Genomic DNA, 14,494 nt, shown 5'->3' on the forward strand with positions numbered 1-14,494 from the left:
CTTTGATTGTGTTTTTACAAGCCACTGGACCATGAACAAGTCACTTGACTTTTTAGATTTAATTCCTCATTTGAAGATCGAGAGGAATTAATCTTAAATAACTTCTAAGGTTATTTCCAGTTTAAAAATTTTATGATGAAAATATCTGCATACCAGGTACTCTAGATACTACAAAATTAGTTAGGGCCATATTTGTAGTTCTCTTATAAATACACTTTTCTAGTATCAGACCCTTTTAATTCTTCTGGCCACAATTTCAGTCTGGCCCATGTGAAAGGAGCATCTTATCTGGACTACTGTGATAGCCTCTTAACTGAACTCTCATCTCTGTCTCTCTACTTCTGCCCGGGTCTGACCATGTTCCTCCTTAATTCAGAAACTTTCAATGGCTCCCTGTTACCTCTTAGAAATTATGGCCTTCTCAATTTGACACTTAAAGCCCCTCACTCTTAGACTCTTGCTTATCTTTTCAGTTTTGTACAGTATTTCTTTTTTTAGGCTCCACATTCTGGCCACATTGTCCCACAGGTTGTTTCTCCCTCTGCTTTTGTGCCTTTGTCTAAACTTGATTTGAAGTGTTATTTTAAAGTTGTTTGGATAGCAATATTGGAAGAGTTTTGCTGAGTTGTTGCCTCTAATCTGCCATCTTGTTTCCACCCTTTCCTGTATACTTTAAGTAAAAAGAGCAGAGACTATTATTTTAGATTTGGATCCTCAAGGTCTAGTACACAGTAGGAGCTTAATACATGTTCAAAAGGTGTATTAACCTAAAATGGACTTTGTACCTTTAGAAAATTGCCATTCAGGGAGAATATTCATAAATATTATTTTGAATCATTATAACAATTGTTGTTCCTTGCTTGTCCTTTTTCTCAAAGAGGACCACAACACCAGGGAGATGATGCTCTGACACTCAAGTGAATTGGATTTAAGTGAGGTAGGGCTGTGTAAAGTCACCAGCCTCACTTTCTCCTCCAGAACCATCTGGATACAGTGGCCAGATACACAGCTTGTCGACTGGAGATGGCCCCTATAACATTTGTAATAAACAATTAAGGGACCTTGATTTAAACTAAGATTTTATAAGGATTATTTCCGTTCACTCCCAAGAAACTGACTTATGATGGGAAGTAATTATTACAATATTCAAATAGTTTATTTGTGGTTTTCTGCATCTCCTTGTTGACTCAAACATTTGTCTAGCATAGGACAAAGATTTTAATGACAAATGGATGAAATGTTAGGATCTTTAGTTGGTATTTGATGATGTTCCAATTTGTGTAGCAGGATTGCTCTGCCTTTCCTCCTATGCATATGCATACCATTTAGATACATTTTTGTTAGCTGCAAACATTTCCTATATAAGTCAACACTTAGCATTGAGTTTCTGCATTTAAAATGTTTTCCGTATTTGTAAGTTCAATCATTACTGTATATTTAATTTAGAAACCATATCTAGGAGAAAAGACGTTTCAAACTAATTTTATAATGAGTCGAAAATTCATTAGCTATTGAGAGTTATAATGATAATTTAGTTATTTAGAGCTATAAAGTTCATGAAAAACTTTTCCTCATCTCAGTCCTGTGAAAGAGATTTATAAACATCCCTATTAGATGAGGATACTGAGAGAGTGACTTGCTTAAGGCCAGTCCCGATCCAAACCCCTAAAGTCTTTTGGCTTATGCTTTATGCCTACATATAACAGATATTACTCTCCTACTACAATGTTCCAGTCACTAACCTTAACAAGCTTACTTTTTAAGTGGCATTATCATTTAACTCAATAACAGTAGAAGAAAAGTATTCTTTAGTAATATCTTTCCTTTCTTTAGGGAAATCAACTTAAGTTCTACTTAAGTTATATATTGTGTATATTATATGTTGCTGGTTAATTATTCGGCTTGCTGTTCTCAAAGCCACTAGCCACTAAATTGCCTTGGATTCAGTTGTTAGCTATTCTCTGTAGACTGCAGCTGTAATTACTAGCTCTTTCATAAATGAATATACTTGGTCATGTGATTAGAGAGAGTTGTTGAATCAGTACAAATCTATTGCCACCGTTAGAAAGTATGTCACCATTAAGTTCTCTGTCCTTCCTAAGAGAGTTAATTGTACAGTCATTGGACTAGAAAAAGTAACAGGTGCTTGGAATGAATGGTAATGAATATACTGTAAGCACAGAGTGCTGTGACTTGGAAATCTTCCTATAAATTAGCTTCTTTTTTTTTTTGCATAAGTGCATATATGTGTGTTTATGTATGTATTTCTTTTTTTGCAATCTGTATGGTTGGATATTGAAGGAAAACTTTTTTTTTAAAGCAATTGGGGTTAAGTAACTTGCTTAAGGTTACACGGCCAGTTATTTCTGGGTGTGGTTCTAAGTATCTGAGCCCAGATTTGATCCCCAGTTCATCTCAACACTGGGGCCGGTGCTCTTACTCGCTGAGCCACCTGGCCGCCCCTAAGCAATTGGGGTTAAGTAGCTTGCTCAAGGTTACACAGCCATGTGTTTCTGGGTGGGTGCTAAGTGTGTGAGCCCAGATTTGATCCCCAGGTCATCCCGACACTGGAGCCGGTGCTCTTACTTGCTGTGCTACCTGGCTGCCTCAAACTTTAAACTTTTTTCATGTTGTGCCACTGTCTCCATCTGAGCTGTGTTCTCCTTTTCTTTAAACAGGTGATGCAGGCTACTGCAACCTCTAACTTACATATGTATTAGTATTTAGGAAGCATATGATAGTTGCCATATGGTAATCCATGTATTGTCACAGGCAGCTAGGTAGCACATTGAATAGAGTGCTGGACTTGGAGTCAGGAAGACTCATCTTCCTGAGTTCAAATCAGGCCTCAGATATTCCTTGCTGGGTGACCCTAGGCAAGTCACCTAACCCTGTTTGCCCAAGTTTCCTCATCTGTGAAATGAGCAAGAGAAGGAAATGGTAAACCACTCCAATATCTCTGCCAAGAAAAATGCAAATGGGGTCATGGAGAGTCAAACATGACTGAAGAACAACTAAACAACAAAGATCCATGTATGACGTGATATTCTTAGAAACCACGAATTGGGAAGAGATTACAAAAGCCACCTAGTCCAAATTGTACCTCACCAATAATCCCATCTAAAAGATTCTTCACAGGTTGTTGTCCAGCTTCTGTGTGAAGGCCTCCATTCTCCATTGAGATGAAACCCACTACCTCATGAGTCAGCCTAGTCCATCTTTAGACTACTCTAGTTGTTAGTTTTTTCTGACATCAGATATAAATCTGCTTTTCTAACTTCTGACTGTTCCTGCTTCTTCCCTCTGAGGCCAAACAGAATAAATCTAATTCCATTTCCATGTGACAGCTCTTGAAATACTCAAAAGACTCCTATCATGTATATTTCCCTTTATCTATCCATCTACCCAGCCCTCCAGCACCCCCAGTTTGTTCAGCTAATCCTTCTAATGAATTATTCTCTTTTCCTTTCACTATCCTGGTTACTTTCTTTTGTATACATTCTAGTCTGCTTATAAGCCATTCATGAAAATGTGATAAAACTGAATACATCTTCATATATCTTCTGAAGAGGACAGGGTGTAACAGAACCATTGCTATCTTTTTCTATGCACTAAGCCTTTTTTTCCTTCAAATTTAAAGAAAAAAATTACTAACATATTTGGTATTCTCATCACCTATATTTCCTATTGTATCCCTCTTCCTTTCCCTCCCAAAGAACTACCCCTTTTAATAAAAGGATAAAAAAGAAAGGTGGGAAAGGAGTTTAGGGGAACTGAACAATACATCAACCAAGTGTAACATTATATGTAGTGTTCTTTGCCTATAGCCTCCCACCTCTGCAAAGAGAGGAGAAAGAGACATTCTCATGTCCCTCCTTTGGGCCAAGTTTTGTCACTGTGACTGAGTAGCAGCCATCTACTTTCATTAGATGGGAACCCAAATTAGAAACTTGCAGAACCCAGACTAGAGGGCAGTGTTCAGAATTTGTTCTGGATCAGAACACTTAGGTATCAGTGAAAGTTTATAAGTTCTTCAGCTTAAGCTATCTTTGTGACCCTTGAAAACCCCAAGAAAACAGCAACATGATTGACCAAGACCTTTCCTCCTGAAGTTCACAGAGCTTGATCCTAACATCAAGTCTTAAGTTAAGAAGTAAATTAGAAGGATGAGCAAAAAGAAAAACCACCAAAAAAAAAAAAAGCCTCCCACCATCAAAAAGTTCTTATGGTAACAGGGATGCATAAGACACAAGTGCATAAGGAGGGATTGACTCCAACTACGAACAAAACCACAAAGACACACCTTGAGCCAAACTGAACTAGAATTTCTGGAAGAGGTGAAATGAGTTTAGAAAAGAGTTAAAAATTTTTTAATGAAATGAGATCACTAAAGAAAAGAAAAATTGGAAAGGCATGAGAATTATAGAAGAAAGAACTGAAAAGGGAATTAACAGTGTGGCTCAAGAAGTACAAAATCTTATTCAAGCAGAAAATTCCCTGAAAATCGGACCAGGTAAAGGCAATGACTCCATGAAACAATGAGAAATATTAAAATCAAGTCAAAAGACTGAAAAATTAGAAGAAAATGTAGCAAAAGCAACTGACCTGAAAAGAGATCAGTGAGGACTAATTTAAGAATTCATTGGGCTGTGTACATGCTATGACCAAAAAGAGACAGAGGGAGTGCGAGCCCAGAATAATATTTCAAGAAGTCATTAAAAAAAAAAAAAACAACCAAAAAACAAATTTCCCAGATCTTAGAACCAGAACACAAAGTAGAAAATAGAATCTATTGATCACTCCCTGAAAGAAACTTCCCAAAATGAAAATTCCTGGAATATCATAGCCAAAATCCAAAGCTTCCAGATCAAAGTAAAAATACTGCAAGGAGCCAGAAAGAAAGAATTCTGGTACCTAGGAACCGCAATGTCAGGATCACACATAAACTCTCCTTATTTAATTCCTCTCATTCCATTTAAAAACTGCCATTATCTGAGGAAAGAAAAAAGGAAAGGACTTATAATTATGATTAGTTAAGTTTTTTTCTTAACCTAATTATATGTGAACAACAAAGATTACAACACTAAAAATGTTCCATTCTGACCTGTGGGGGCACTTTGGATTATAATACTTCATTATTAATACAGTGAGTATCTTTATTTGTCTCAAGTATGAAGAAAGCAGCAAAAATTGTCTTCAGTTTTCTATTTGAAGAAATTCTAAAAAGTAAGAAGCACCTTTTTAGAAAGTTTTTTTAATTTAAATTTTTTTATTTTTTAACTGGGAAAAAAATCAGACTACCTTTCTACCTCTTCACTCTACCACTGAGAACAAAAGAAAAATAAAAGGCATTACAAACATGTAAAAACATTTCTGCAGTGGTCACATCCAAATATGTATGTGTGCATACATGTATGTATAAATGTATATGCACACAGATGTATGTGAACCTCAGTAAGTAGGCAGTATGTTTAATTACTAGTCCTCTGGAATTATTGTTAGTAAATTACTCTGATCAGAGGAAGTTTTTAAATGGAATGAGGGGAGTTTAATGATAGAGATAAAAAAATTTTTCTAGTTTTTATTTAATTTTTTGCTTTTTTGGAAGGGGGAAGGCAGGGCAATTGAGGTTAAGTGACTTGCCCAAGGTCACATGGCTAGTAAGTGTTTAGTAAGTGTTTAGTGTCTGAGGCCAAATCCTAACTCTAGGGCCGATGCTCTGTTTACTGCGTCACCTAGCTGCCCCCAAAAACATTTTCTATTGAAACATTTTTTTAAATACAGAAGAGAACAGAAGGAAGCATAGAAAAGCAGAACAGTTTTGAAAGTAATAGGTAACATTTGTTATATATGTTACTTTAAAGTGCAAGTAGTATGAAATGGAAATTCTAGTTTCATATTGATTGCTTTTTATATTTACTGTTGTATGAAAAGGTTTTATTTTTGGTGCTTAAGTTTAGAATTTTAAAAAATGCAAATGATTTCAGTAAAGTTACTTTACCTCTTTGTGAGTCTAAGTTCTTTGTTTAAAAATTTAAAAAATTTTGTTTAAAATTTAAAAATCATGAGATTTTTATCTATGTTCAGACAGATTTGACTTTGAAAAGAGTATTAAATATCAAGATACTTGATTCTTGGCTTTGCAAGTAAGTTAACCAAGGTATATTTGCAAAATAGGGATAATAATACCTTCCTTTACCTATGGATTGTTGTCAAGATCAACTTAGATACTATATATTAAAGAGTTTTTAAAAGTACTGTAGAAAGAGCTATTTGAGGTGACCTAGCATTATTACTTTATTTCCTTATCATTTTGTTCAGCCATACTTGTTTTTCAGAAAACTAAATCTCGTCACTGAATTTTAGATTTAAAAAGTATCTCAACAGCTATCTAATCCACATCGTACCCCCAAAGTAGTCTTTCTAAAATACTCATTCTCTGCTTGAAGTGATAGTATCTAAATTATTAGTAGTTAAAACCCAACTTTTCTGAGATCTGTAATTCTGTAATCTAGTTCTAGTTACCCTGTATATTTTCATGTTGTATGTTACCAAGTAGATTGCAAAAAGTTTGTACAGAAGTTGTCTCTTTTATTATGTAGACCAGAGGAAAGGGACCTTTTCTAAGAAGCTGAAACAATTATTTAATCAATTGACACTAAAGTTGCCAATATTGTTCCATGGCCTAAAATCCATTGATAATTTCACAAAACCACTATGTTGTGCTTTACATGAAATTTGGTTAAAGGAGGTATGTAGTTGGTTGATGTAACCCTTTTTGTTTAAAAAAGATGCAAGTAATTGGTTTTCTGATAAAGAACTTTTCATTGATTATCGTTCTTGCTTATTATGAAAGAGAGGAATGCTTTTTTGTTTTGTTTTGTTTTTTGCTTTTTGGAGGGCAATTGGGGTTAAGTAACTTGTCCAAGGTCAAACAGCTAGGGGTGTGTGCGTGCGTGCGTGCATGTGTGTGTGTGTGTGTGTGTTGAGTGTCTGAGGCCAGACCCAAACTCAGGTCCTCCAGACTCCAGGGCCAGCGCTCTACTCACTGCGCCACCTAGACGCCCTGAGAGGAATGTTTGTTGGAACACAGAATGTAATTGTATGAAAGGAACTGATCTGAAGTGAGGTGAAACATACATATGCATTTTTTTGGGAAAAATTTTTTTCTCTAAAACCTATGAAGGCATCCTCTGTTCCATTGCTTCCAGAAAGGGAGAGAATCTCAAGTCCTCAATGTCACTGAAATGGCTATCCAGTTATTGGGGAAAAGAGCCTAGTTGCTACTTGAAAGAAAAACTTGATTCAAGTCTGTTAACGTAATTATTATTTCATAAAACTTGTCTATGTGATTTGTATTTTTTAAAGGATTCCTTTGTTATTGGATCCTTTAATAATTGCTTTCTTGTAGGACAAGAATTTTTTTTCTTTCATTATCTATTGACTATGACTATAATTATTAGATATATATGAAATGAGATCATCCTATATAGATGCACCAAATTTCATTGTGCAGGTCATTGTTATATGGTTTGGAGATTGAATTTCTTTCTGAAACATTACTGTAAGACCATTTCAAATTGTTTTCCTTGGTTAGCAAGGCACTGTTTGCTAAAACGGGCTTCCACAACTGTGGCTTCCTGTACAAAGGCAGCGTTGTCTGGTTTATGCAGCTGTTAGGAACCTGACTTATCTGCTTTCTGAACACGAAAATGTTCCATCTCTTATAGACATAATGTTCAAATTCTTTTGGAAGAATGTATTTCACATCCTGGAATTGAATAGTTATTCATTTCAATTTAACAAGCATTTATTAAGCACCTACCATATCTTGGGCAATGTGCAAAATGCTAAGGATATATAAAAAAAGAAATAATTAAATAGTTCCTGTGCTCAAAGAGCTTAAATTTTACTATATGGAAACAGCATTTATCTAGAAAACTCTAGAAAATTTTAAAATATATACAAAATAATTTCTGGAGTTTAATAGAGTGGGGTTCCAGAAGCCGTGAGGGAAAGGGAATCAAATGTGATACTATTTGTAAAATACCGTGCTAATATGATGCCTGGCACACAGTTGGTACTCACTAAATACTTATTCCATCTATACATTCAAGGGTAGGGTGAAGTGGGATAGACAAAGGTAGGGGTGAAGTGGACTTGGGTTAATAGGAGAGGGTAGAGCATGGTGTCCAAGGAAGATGGATTTGGAGTTGAACTGTTGGAATGGAGATTGTCACTATTATTGTTGATTTGGTTGTTATCTTGAACAAAAGGTATATAGGTAGAGAATGGGAGAGGGGTTATAATGCCCAGAGTTGGTGGGACAAATGACTAATTCCTGGGCCTGTGTGATGATCATGACAGAGATTGGTGGAGTCCTTGGGGAGTGGTTGAAATTAGAGGGATGAGGGACTTTTGAGGTCCACTACAGTATTGAATATGTTATCTCCCCAAGGTCAGGGGAAGCTCAGTAATCTCTGATCCCACGTCCCTGACCTGTGTGGAAAAGAGAATAGCAGGAAAGCAGCAGGAGTAGGTGGAGACTTTATGCCTGGCCTCCAAAATCCTTGGTCAAATCAGTTTTCCCCAGGGCTTACTTCAGCATTGAATAGAAGACTTGGACAAATCACTGTTATGCTTCACATTTGTGAAGGAGTTCTTATGCTGGAGTCGAATAATTTATTTGTTTTTGAAATACTCTGATAGCTGCATTTCAGTATAATTGGTTTCCTTTGCAAGCCTTTATATTTTATGCATTTAAAAACATGATGTCAAGCGGTTCATGGACTTCTCCAGATTGCCAAAGACGTCTATGATACAAAAAAGGCTGAGAATCCCTATTAAAAATCATTGTCTTGGCATATTTTTAAAGGATTTCACACAAATCATAGATTTAAAGTTAGAAGGGACCTCAGAAGTCATCTAGCCCTCCCTTATTTAATAGATGAGGAAAGTGAGGCCCAGAGAAGGAGAATGACTTACTCAAGGTAATTAAAGTCATAGCAAGGATTCAACCCAGGCCATCTGACTCCAGATCTAGTACTTTTGGAATGCCTTGTCTCCATTGTTTTTGTTTGTTTGTTTTTAAGGGAAAGTTTTTAATATCTTTTGTTTTTAATTTGTCTAAATTTCTGTCTATATCTCTCCTTCATCTTGCCTTGTAAGAATTTTTTTTACCTAAAAAAGGGAAGTATTTCTGCAAACTCAATCATTACATTGAGAAAAAATCTAAAATGTATTATATACATTGCTGCATACTGATGACTCCATGTTTTCCGTCTCTGCAAAGAATTGGTGGGGCATTTTCTCATAACTCTTCTTAGAGGCCAAGCTTGTTGTCTGTATATTTTTTTTTGTAACATTTCATTTTCAGTTTTCTGGTGTTTTTTCCCATTTACTTTTTTTTTTTTTTTTTTTTTAGCTTTTTGGAGGGCAGTTGGGGTTAAGTGACTTGCCCAAAGTCGCATGGCCAGTAAGTGCGTCAAGTGTCTGAGGCTGGACCTGAACTCAGGTCCTCTTGACTCCGGGGTCGGTGCTCTATTCACTGGGCCACCTAGCTGCCCCTCCCATTTACATTGTAATAGTCATCCTGTATATTATTTTTCTGACTCTGCTTATCTTACTTTGTATCAATTCATCCAAATCTTTCCATGTTTCTCTGGCATATTGCTTCTTCTGGCACTGTGATACTTCATTATAGTACATAGTCAGTGGGTATCTACTTTTTTGCTAGTGCTGCTATAAATATTTTGGTGTATATGGATCCTCTTTTTTTCTTTTTCCCTTGATCTCCCTTGGTCAGTGACCTCTTTGGGGCTATATACTTAACAGTGGAATCCCTGGATATATGGACATTTTAGCCACTTAATTTGCATTTTATTTTTTGTATTATGTTGTCTCCGAATAAGGGGAGTACTGTAGTAATCCAGTTAAAAGGTAACAAAACTATTCCAAATTGTTTTTCAGAATGATTATACTAATTCACAACTCTACCAACAACGCAGTAGTGTTAACTTTCCACAACCAACTCTCCATCATTGACTGTTCCCATCTCTTATCATCTTTGCCAGTTCATATAGCTTTTTAAAATGTGGTTATTTTTCCCATGTATATTTGCAGAATACAGGTAATTCTTCCCAAGTACATCTCTTTGGTAGGCATTTCACATGGTAGACAGAGATCTCAATTTGAAATCAGGACCATTGACTTCAATACTTACTAGCTATATAACTGAGTAAATCACTGATCCTTTCTAAGCTTCAAGTTCCTCATCTGCTAGATAGTTATTCTCTATTTCATATAGTTGTTGGAAGGCACTGCATAAATATGGACTGTTAACTTTTTGCTTCACAGTGCCTTTTGACCTTGAGAAAAGTGGATAGAACATCTTTATATTATTATCATTTATGTTGTACTTTAAGGTTTGTAATGTGTTAGTTGAATATCAAGTGAGTGTGACCCTAGACTTTGGTCTTTTGACTCTTAAGTTCTTTTCTCATTATATTATGTTTCCTATAAAGTTAATATTTAAACATTGATTTTTTTGTTGTGTTGCCACCTTTTTTTATATAATGGTATTGATTCAGTATTTTTGGGTTGAATTAGAAAAATAAACAATATGTTATCACAATTCTCTGGTATTGCAGTAATAGTTGACCAAAAGTCATCTGTCCTTTCTTTTTACCTCTGACATGCCATAGCAGTCAGTAGGAAGCCTGTCCCATCGGTACACCTTTGTTTTAAATGGTGGTTGAAGTGTGGAACAGATTTGTATTATAGTATGCTTTCTTATGTCTTTCATAAATAAATGCATTTTAAAGGAACCTTGAAAAAAATTCTCTTCATAAAATTCTTTAAAATTATATTTTATTATCTTTTATTGAGTAGGATTTAGAATGACTAAAATAAGTTTTTCATAAATTAATGTTTTTTAATCTTATGAAAAACAGGTGATTTACTTAAGAAAATATTTTGCATGTTCTTCAGGGATGTCACTCTGCTTTCTGCTAAAATTGTGAAAGTAGTTACAGATCTCATAAATTGTATGTGATGGTGCTTTAAAATAAATGATCTCTGGGTGCAGTTGGTGATAAATATTGGGGAAATGGAAGGTTTTCACAGTTTTTTCCTTAGTTATGTCGTACCTACTTTTCCTGATGCCATATTTGTGTTGTCATAGTACTGAGGAATGATTTCAGTATGACTGACCTCAGATTTTGGTAGGATTTTGAGCAGTACTTCATTTACCAAAAAGTAATAAGACTTTTGTGAATGTTGAAAAACTTAGTGGTAATTCCAAAAATCACTGCTTGACGAGCTTAACTGTGGCCATAGATTTTCTATTCCGACTGAGTCTATTCTCAGATAAAAGTTCTCACAATTTTTATAAATAAATATAATCTGTTAGTCATATTTCCTTGTATTGAAATTACTTCTTCATGAATTCAAAGTGAGTTTGCATGGCATGTATATAGCACACTTTTAGTTGGTACCATACCCTTAAATACTTGAGTGTACTAAAGAGCACTTGTTCTTGGAGAGCAAAGACAATGTCGCCTTTTCATAGCTCCCTATAACACCTCGTATATATTTCAGTCAGTCAACAAGCATTTATTATGCTGGGTGTTAGGAATACAAAGCAAAGAATAAAAGTCCTCACCTCCAGGGAGGGTGCATTCTGTAGATGTGCGTATGCTTTTCTTGTTTTCCCAATAATCATTGTTAAATGAATCTCCAGGGCATAGTTTAAATAAAATTTAATTTTTTCCTATTTACAGGTGGAAGTAATTTTCATTCTTTTTCCTTGATTGTATAAAAAGATACTGGATTAAAAAAAAAACAAGTGCTTAAACTACCATGCATTCAGTCTTTTAACTCTTAGGGAAAATAGATTAGGCTTAGTGCCTGAAAAGTGCCTTTTGTTCATTTTGTTTATATTGAGTTGAAAATAGGTTTAGCATCTTTACTAGCTCCTTTGAGATAAAATATATTTTGGAGTTGTGATATGCATTGGTATATTAAAAATGAAATACTTTAAAATGATAATTGTTGAACAAACACAATTTTGCCATTGACAGAATTTTTTAATTCTTTTGAGAAATGATTGATTTTTACCATTTTGAAGTGTTTAATATAAACTTTGATGTGGAAGACATTTGTGTTGTCTTTTCTAATGTCTTTAACAATTACTGCATTTTAAGGGGAACTTTAAAAAATATTCTCTTAATGAAATTCCTTAAAATTGTGCTTTTTTTATTGAATAGGATTTAGAATTACTAAAATGAGTTTTTCATAAATTAATGGTTTTTAATCTATTTTATGAAAAACAAATGATTTAGTTAAGAAAATATTTTACATTTTCTTCAGGAATGTCACTCTCTGCTGGATCCTCGCCTCTCCATTCCCCTAAAATTACTCCACATACATCTCCTGCACCTAGAAGAAGAAGTCATACTCCAAACCCAGCAAATTACTTGGTGCCTTCTAGTGCCTCTACACCTCTTAATAATCCTGTTTCTCAGACTTCATCTACTGGCCAGGTTATCCAGAAGGAAACTGTAGGTGGAACAACATACTTCTATACTGACACAACTCCAGCACCTTTGACTGGAATGGTATGTGTATTTTGGAGAAGAAATCAATACTATTACAACATTTCAATTGACCTTTAAAATAAAAGTTTTCATTTTTGCCACTTCAAATATAAAAGGAGTGAATGACTGACTAGATTTAGAAAGTACTAATTTCTCCTGCCTCCCTCTACCTCTAACTTCACTCTCTTAAAAAGTGAAATTAATTTGGTTTTCTACTTTAGTTTAAAGCTCCCACAATTCCTCTTTAAGTCTTTTTCTTTCAGTCTTTCCTTCAGATTCCTTTCATTTTGGATAAATCAGTGTTAACAAAAGGGCATATGTTATTTCATGCTCTACCTTTCCCTTGCCCATTACAGTGTCACAACATTTCCCTCTAACAAAAATACCTCCTCACCATAATAAGAGTAGGTTCCTGTTGGCTTATTATGGTTAGGTTTTCAAATAGAAGCTATAAATCTAAAGGAATCAGGTTATAAACTGATACATCTGTTAACTTAGGGGACAGCAGGAGAGTGAGTGAATTGATCATTTTCTCATTACCTGTCACCTGTCTCATCACCAGTAGAATGAAGTAGTGATTGGGTAGGAGATCTCCCGGGTGACCCATCACTCAGCAGAAAGGCATCACAAGTCCTACATAAGTCAAAATCATGATATAAATACAAAGACCAAGAGAAATGGGACAACTGAACAGTGAAGTCAGAGATGCAAAATGTGCCAGGTTGCCCCTCCTTATGTGCCAAACAAACTCTGCTACAAATCTGGTTAAAAATAATTTTTGCCACCCCAGAAAGTCTGTAAGATGCTAATGTAGGAATCACAAATTTTCTTTAGGTCAATAATGATCTGCTGTTGGTATATAAGCAAATGTTAAGGATTTGTATTCTCTGTACTGTAGAGATAATATAATTAAAGATGTTTATCTGAAAATGTATGGATCATAATTTTTTTTTGAGGGCAGTTGGGGTTAAGTGACTTGCCTAAGGTCACACGGCTAGGGTTTTTTTGGGTGTGTGTTGTCTGAGACCAGAGCTGAACCCAGGTCCTCCTGACTCCAGGGCCGGTGCACTACTCACTGCACCACGTAGCTGCCCCTATTAATCATAATTTTGCTTCCAGAAAGTGACCAACTCACAAATTGTGACTATACTTCATTACTTTTTAATAATGCACTAAATTTTTTTAAAGGTCATTTTCTTCCAAAGTGATCAAAATACAAAATCCTGAGTTCGGTTAGAACAGAAACTAATTTTAAAAAGTATTTCTTCACTTTTTTAAAAAAGAGCTATGCTTTTAATGTTCTTCACATAATACTTTTTTTAAAAAAATACATGAATTTATTGATTAAAATTTTAGCAACTCAGAATCTTAGTTAAAAAGCCTTTAGATAAATTTTAAGTGCAAATATGTCTACATTATTTGTCTCTGATAAATGTCTGATTATTTCAAAGTAAAAGATTTCCAGTTCTGGGAAAGACATACTTGTTTAATGGCATAAGGGTATTTTCTTTATTGTATTTTGCCTGGGTTCTTTTATATTTAACATAGTATCTGTGGATGTTTTCTTTTCCAAATAGTAAACTGCTTTTAGAGAACTTAAAAATAGCTTGTTTGTGTCTTTATTTTTCAAAGCAGTCTGAGATAGTCATGTTTTATTGTCATGTTGTTTTTTGACATATAGTAATATACTTAGAGATGAGGAAACTGAAACAAGAAAAAGTGCTATACAGCTACCTGTATCATAAATGATTGCCAAAAACCTTATGAGTTTTGCTAAGGGCATGGTGGAGAATTTTTCTGCATTTTGAGGTCCACTGACAATAGAGTTCTGAGGAGGAAAGAATTCAGGGCCATACTCAAGTAAAACAATGTAATTTATTTTTATATAAAAATGAATA

At 34.8% G+C, this 14,494-nt stretch overlaps 1 protein-coding gene across 2 annotated transcripts in view; it reads left to right on the forward strand.

The window, feature by feature from the left end:
• The window catches only part of PAN3 (poly(A) specific ribonuclease subunit PAN3), a 131,931-nt gene that overhangs the window by 87,944 nt on the left and 29,493 nt on the right, over positions 1 to 14,494 (forward strand). For both annotated transcript variants that reach the window (XM_069080686.1, XM_069080687.1), the window contains one exon: positions 12,370 to 12,617. In XM_069080686.1, coding sequence (XP_068936787.1) covers positions 12,370 to 12,617 — 248 coding nt within the window. The remainder of the gene's footprint in view (positions 1 to 12,369; positions 12,618 to 14,494) is intronic.

Source organism: Petaurus breviceps, unplaced genomic scaffold (genome assembly GCF_028583685.1).
Source record: "Petaurus breviceps papuanus isolate PSGF00001 unplaced genomic scaffold, PetGlider_PUasm1.0 91133, whole genome shotgun sequence".
NCBI lineage: Eukaryota > Metazoa > Chordata > Mammalia > Diprotodontia > Petauridae > Petaurus > Petaurus breviceps.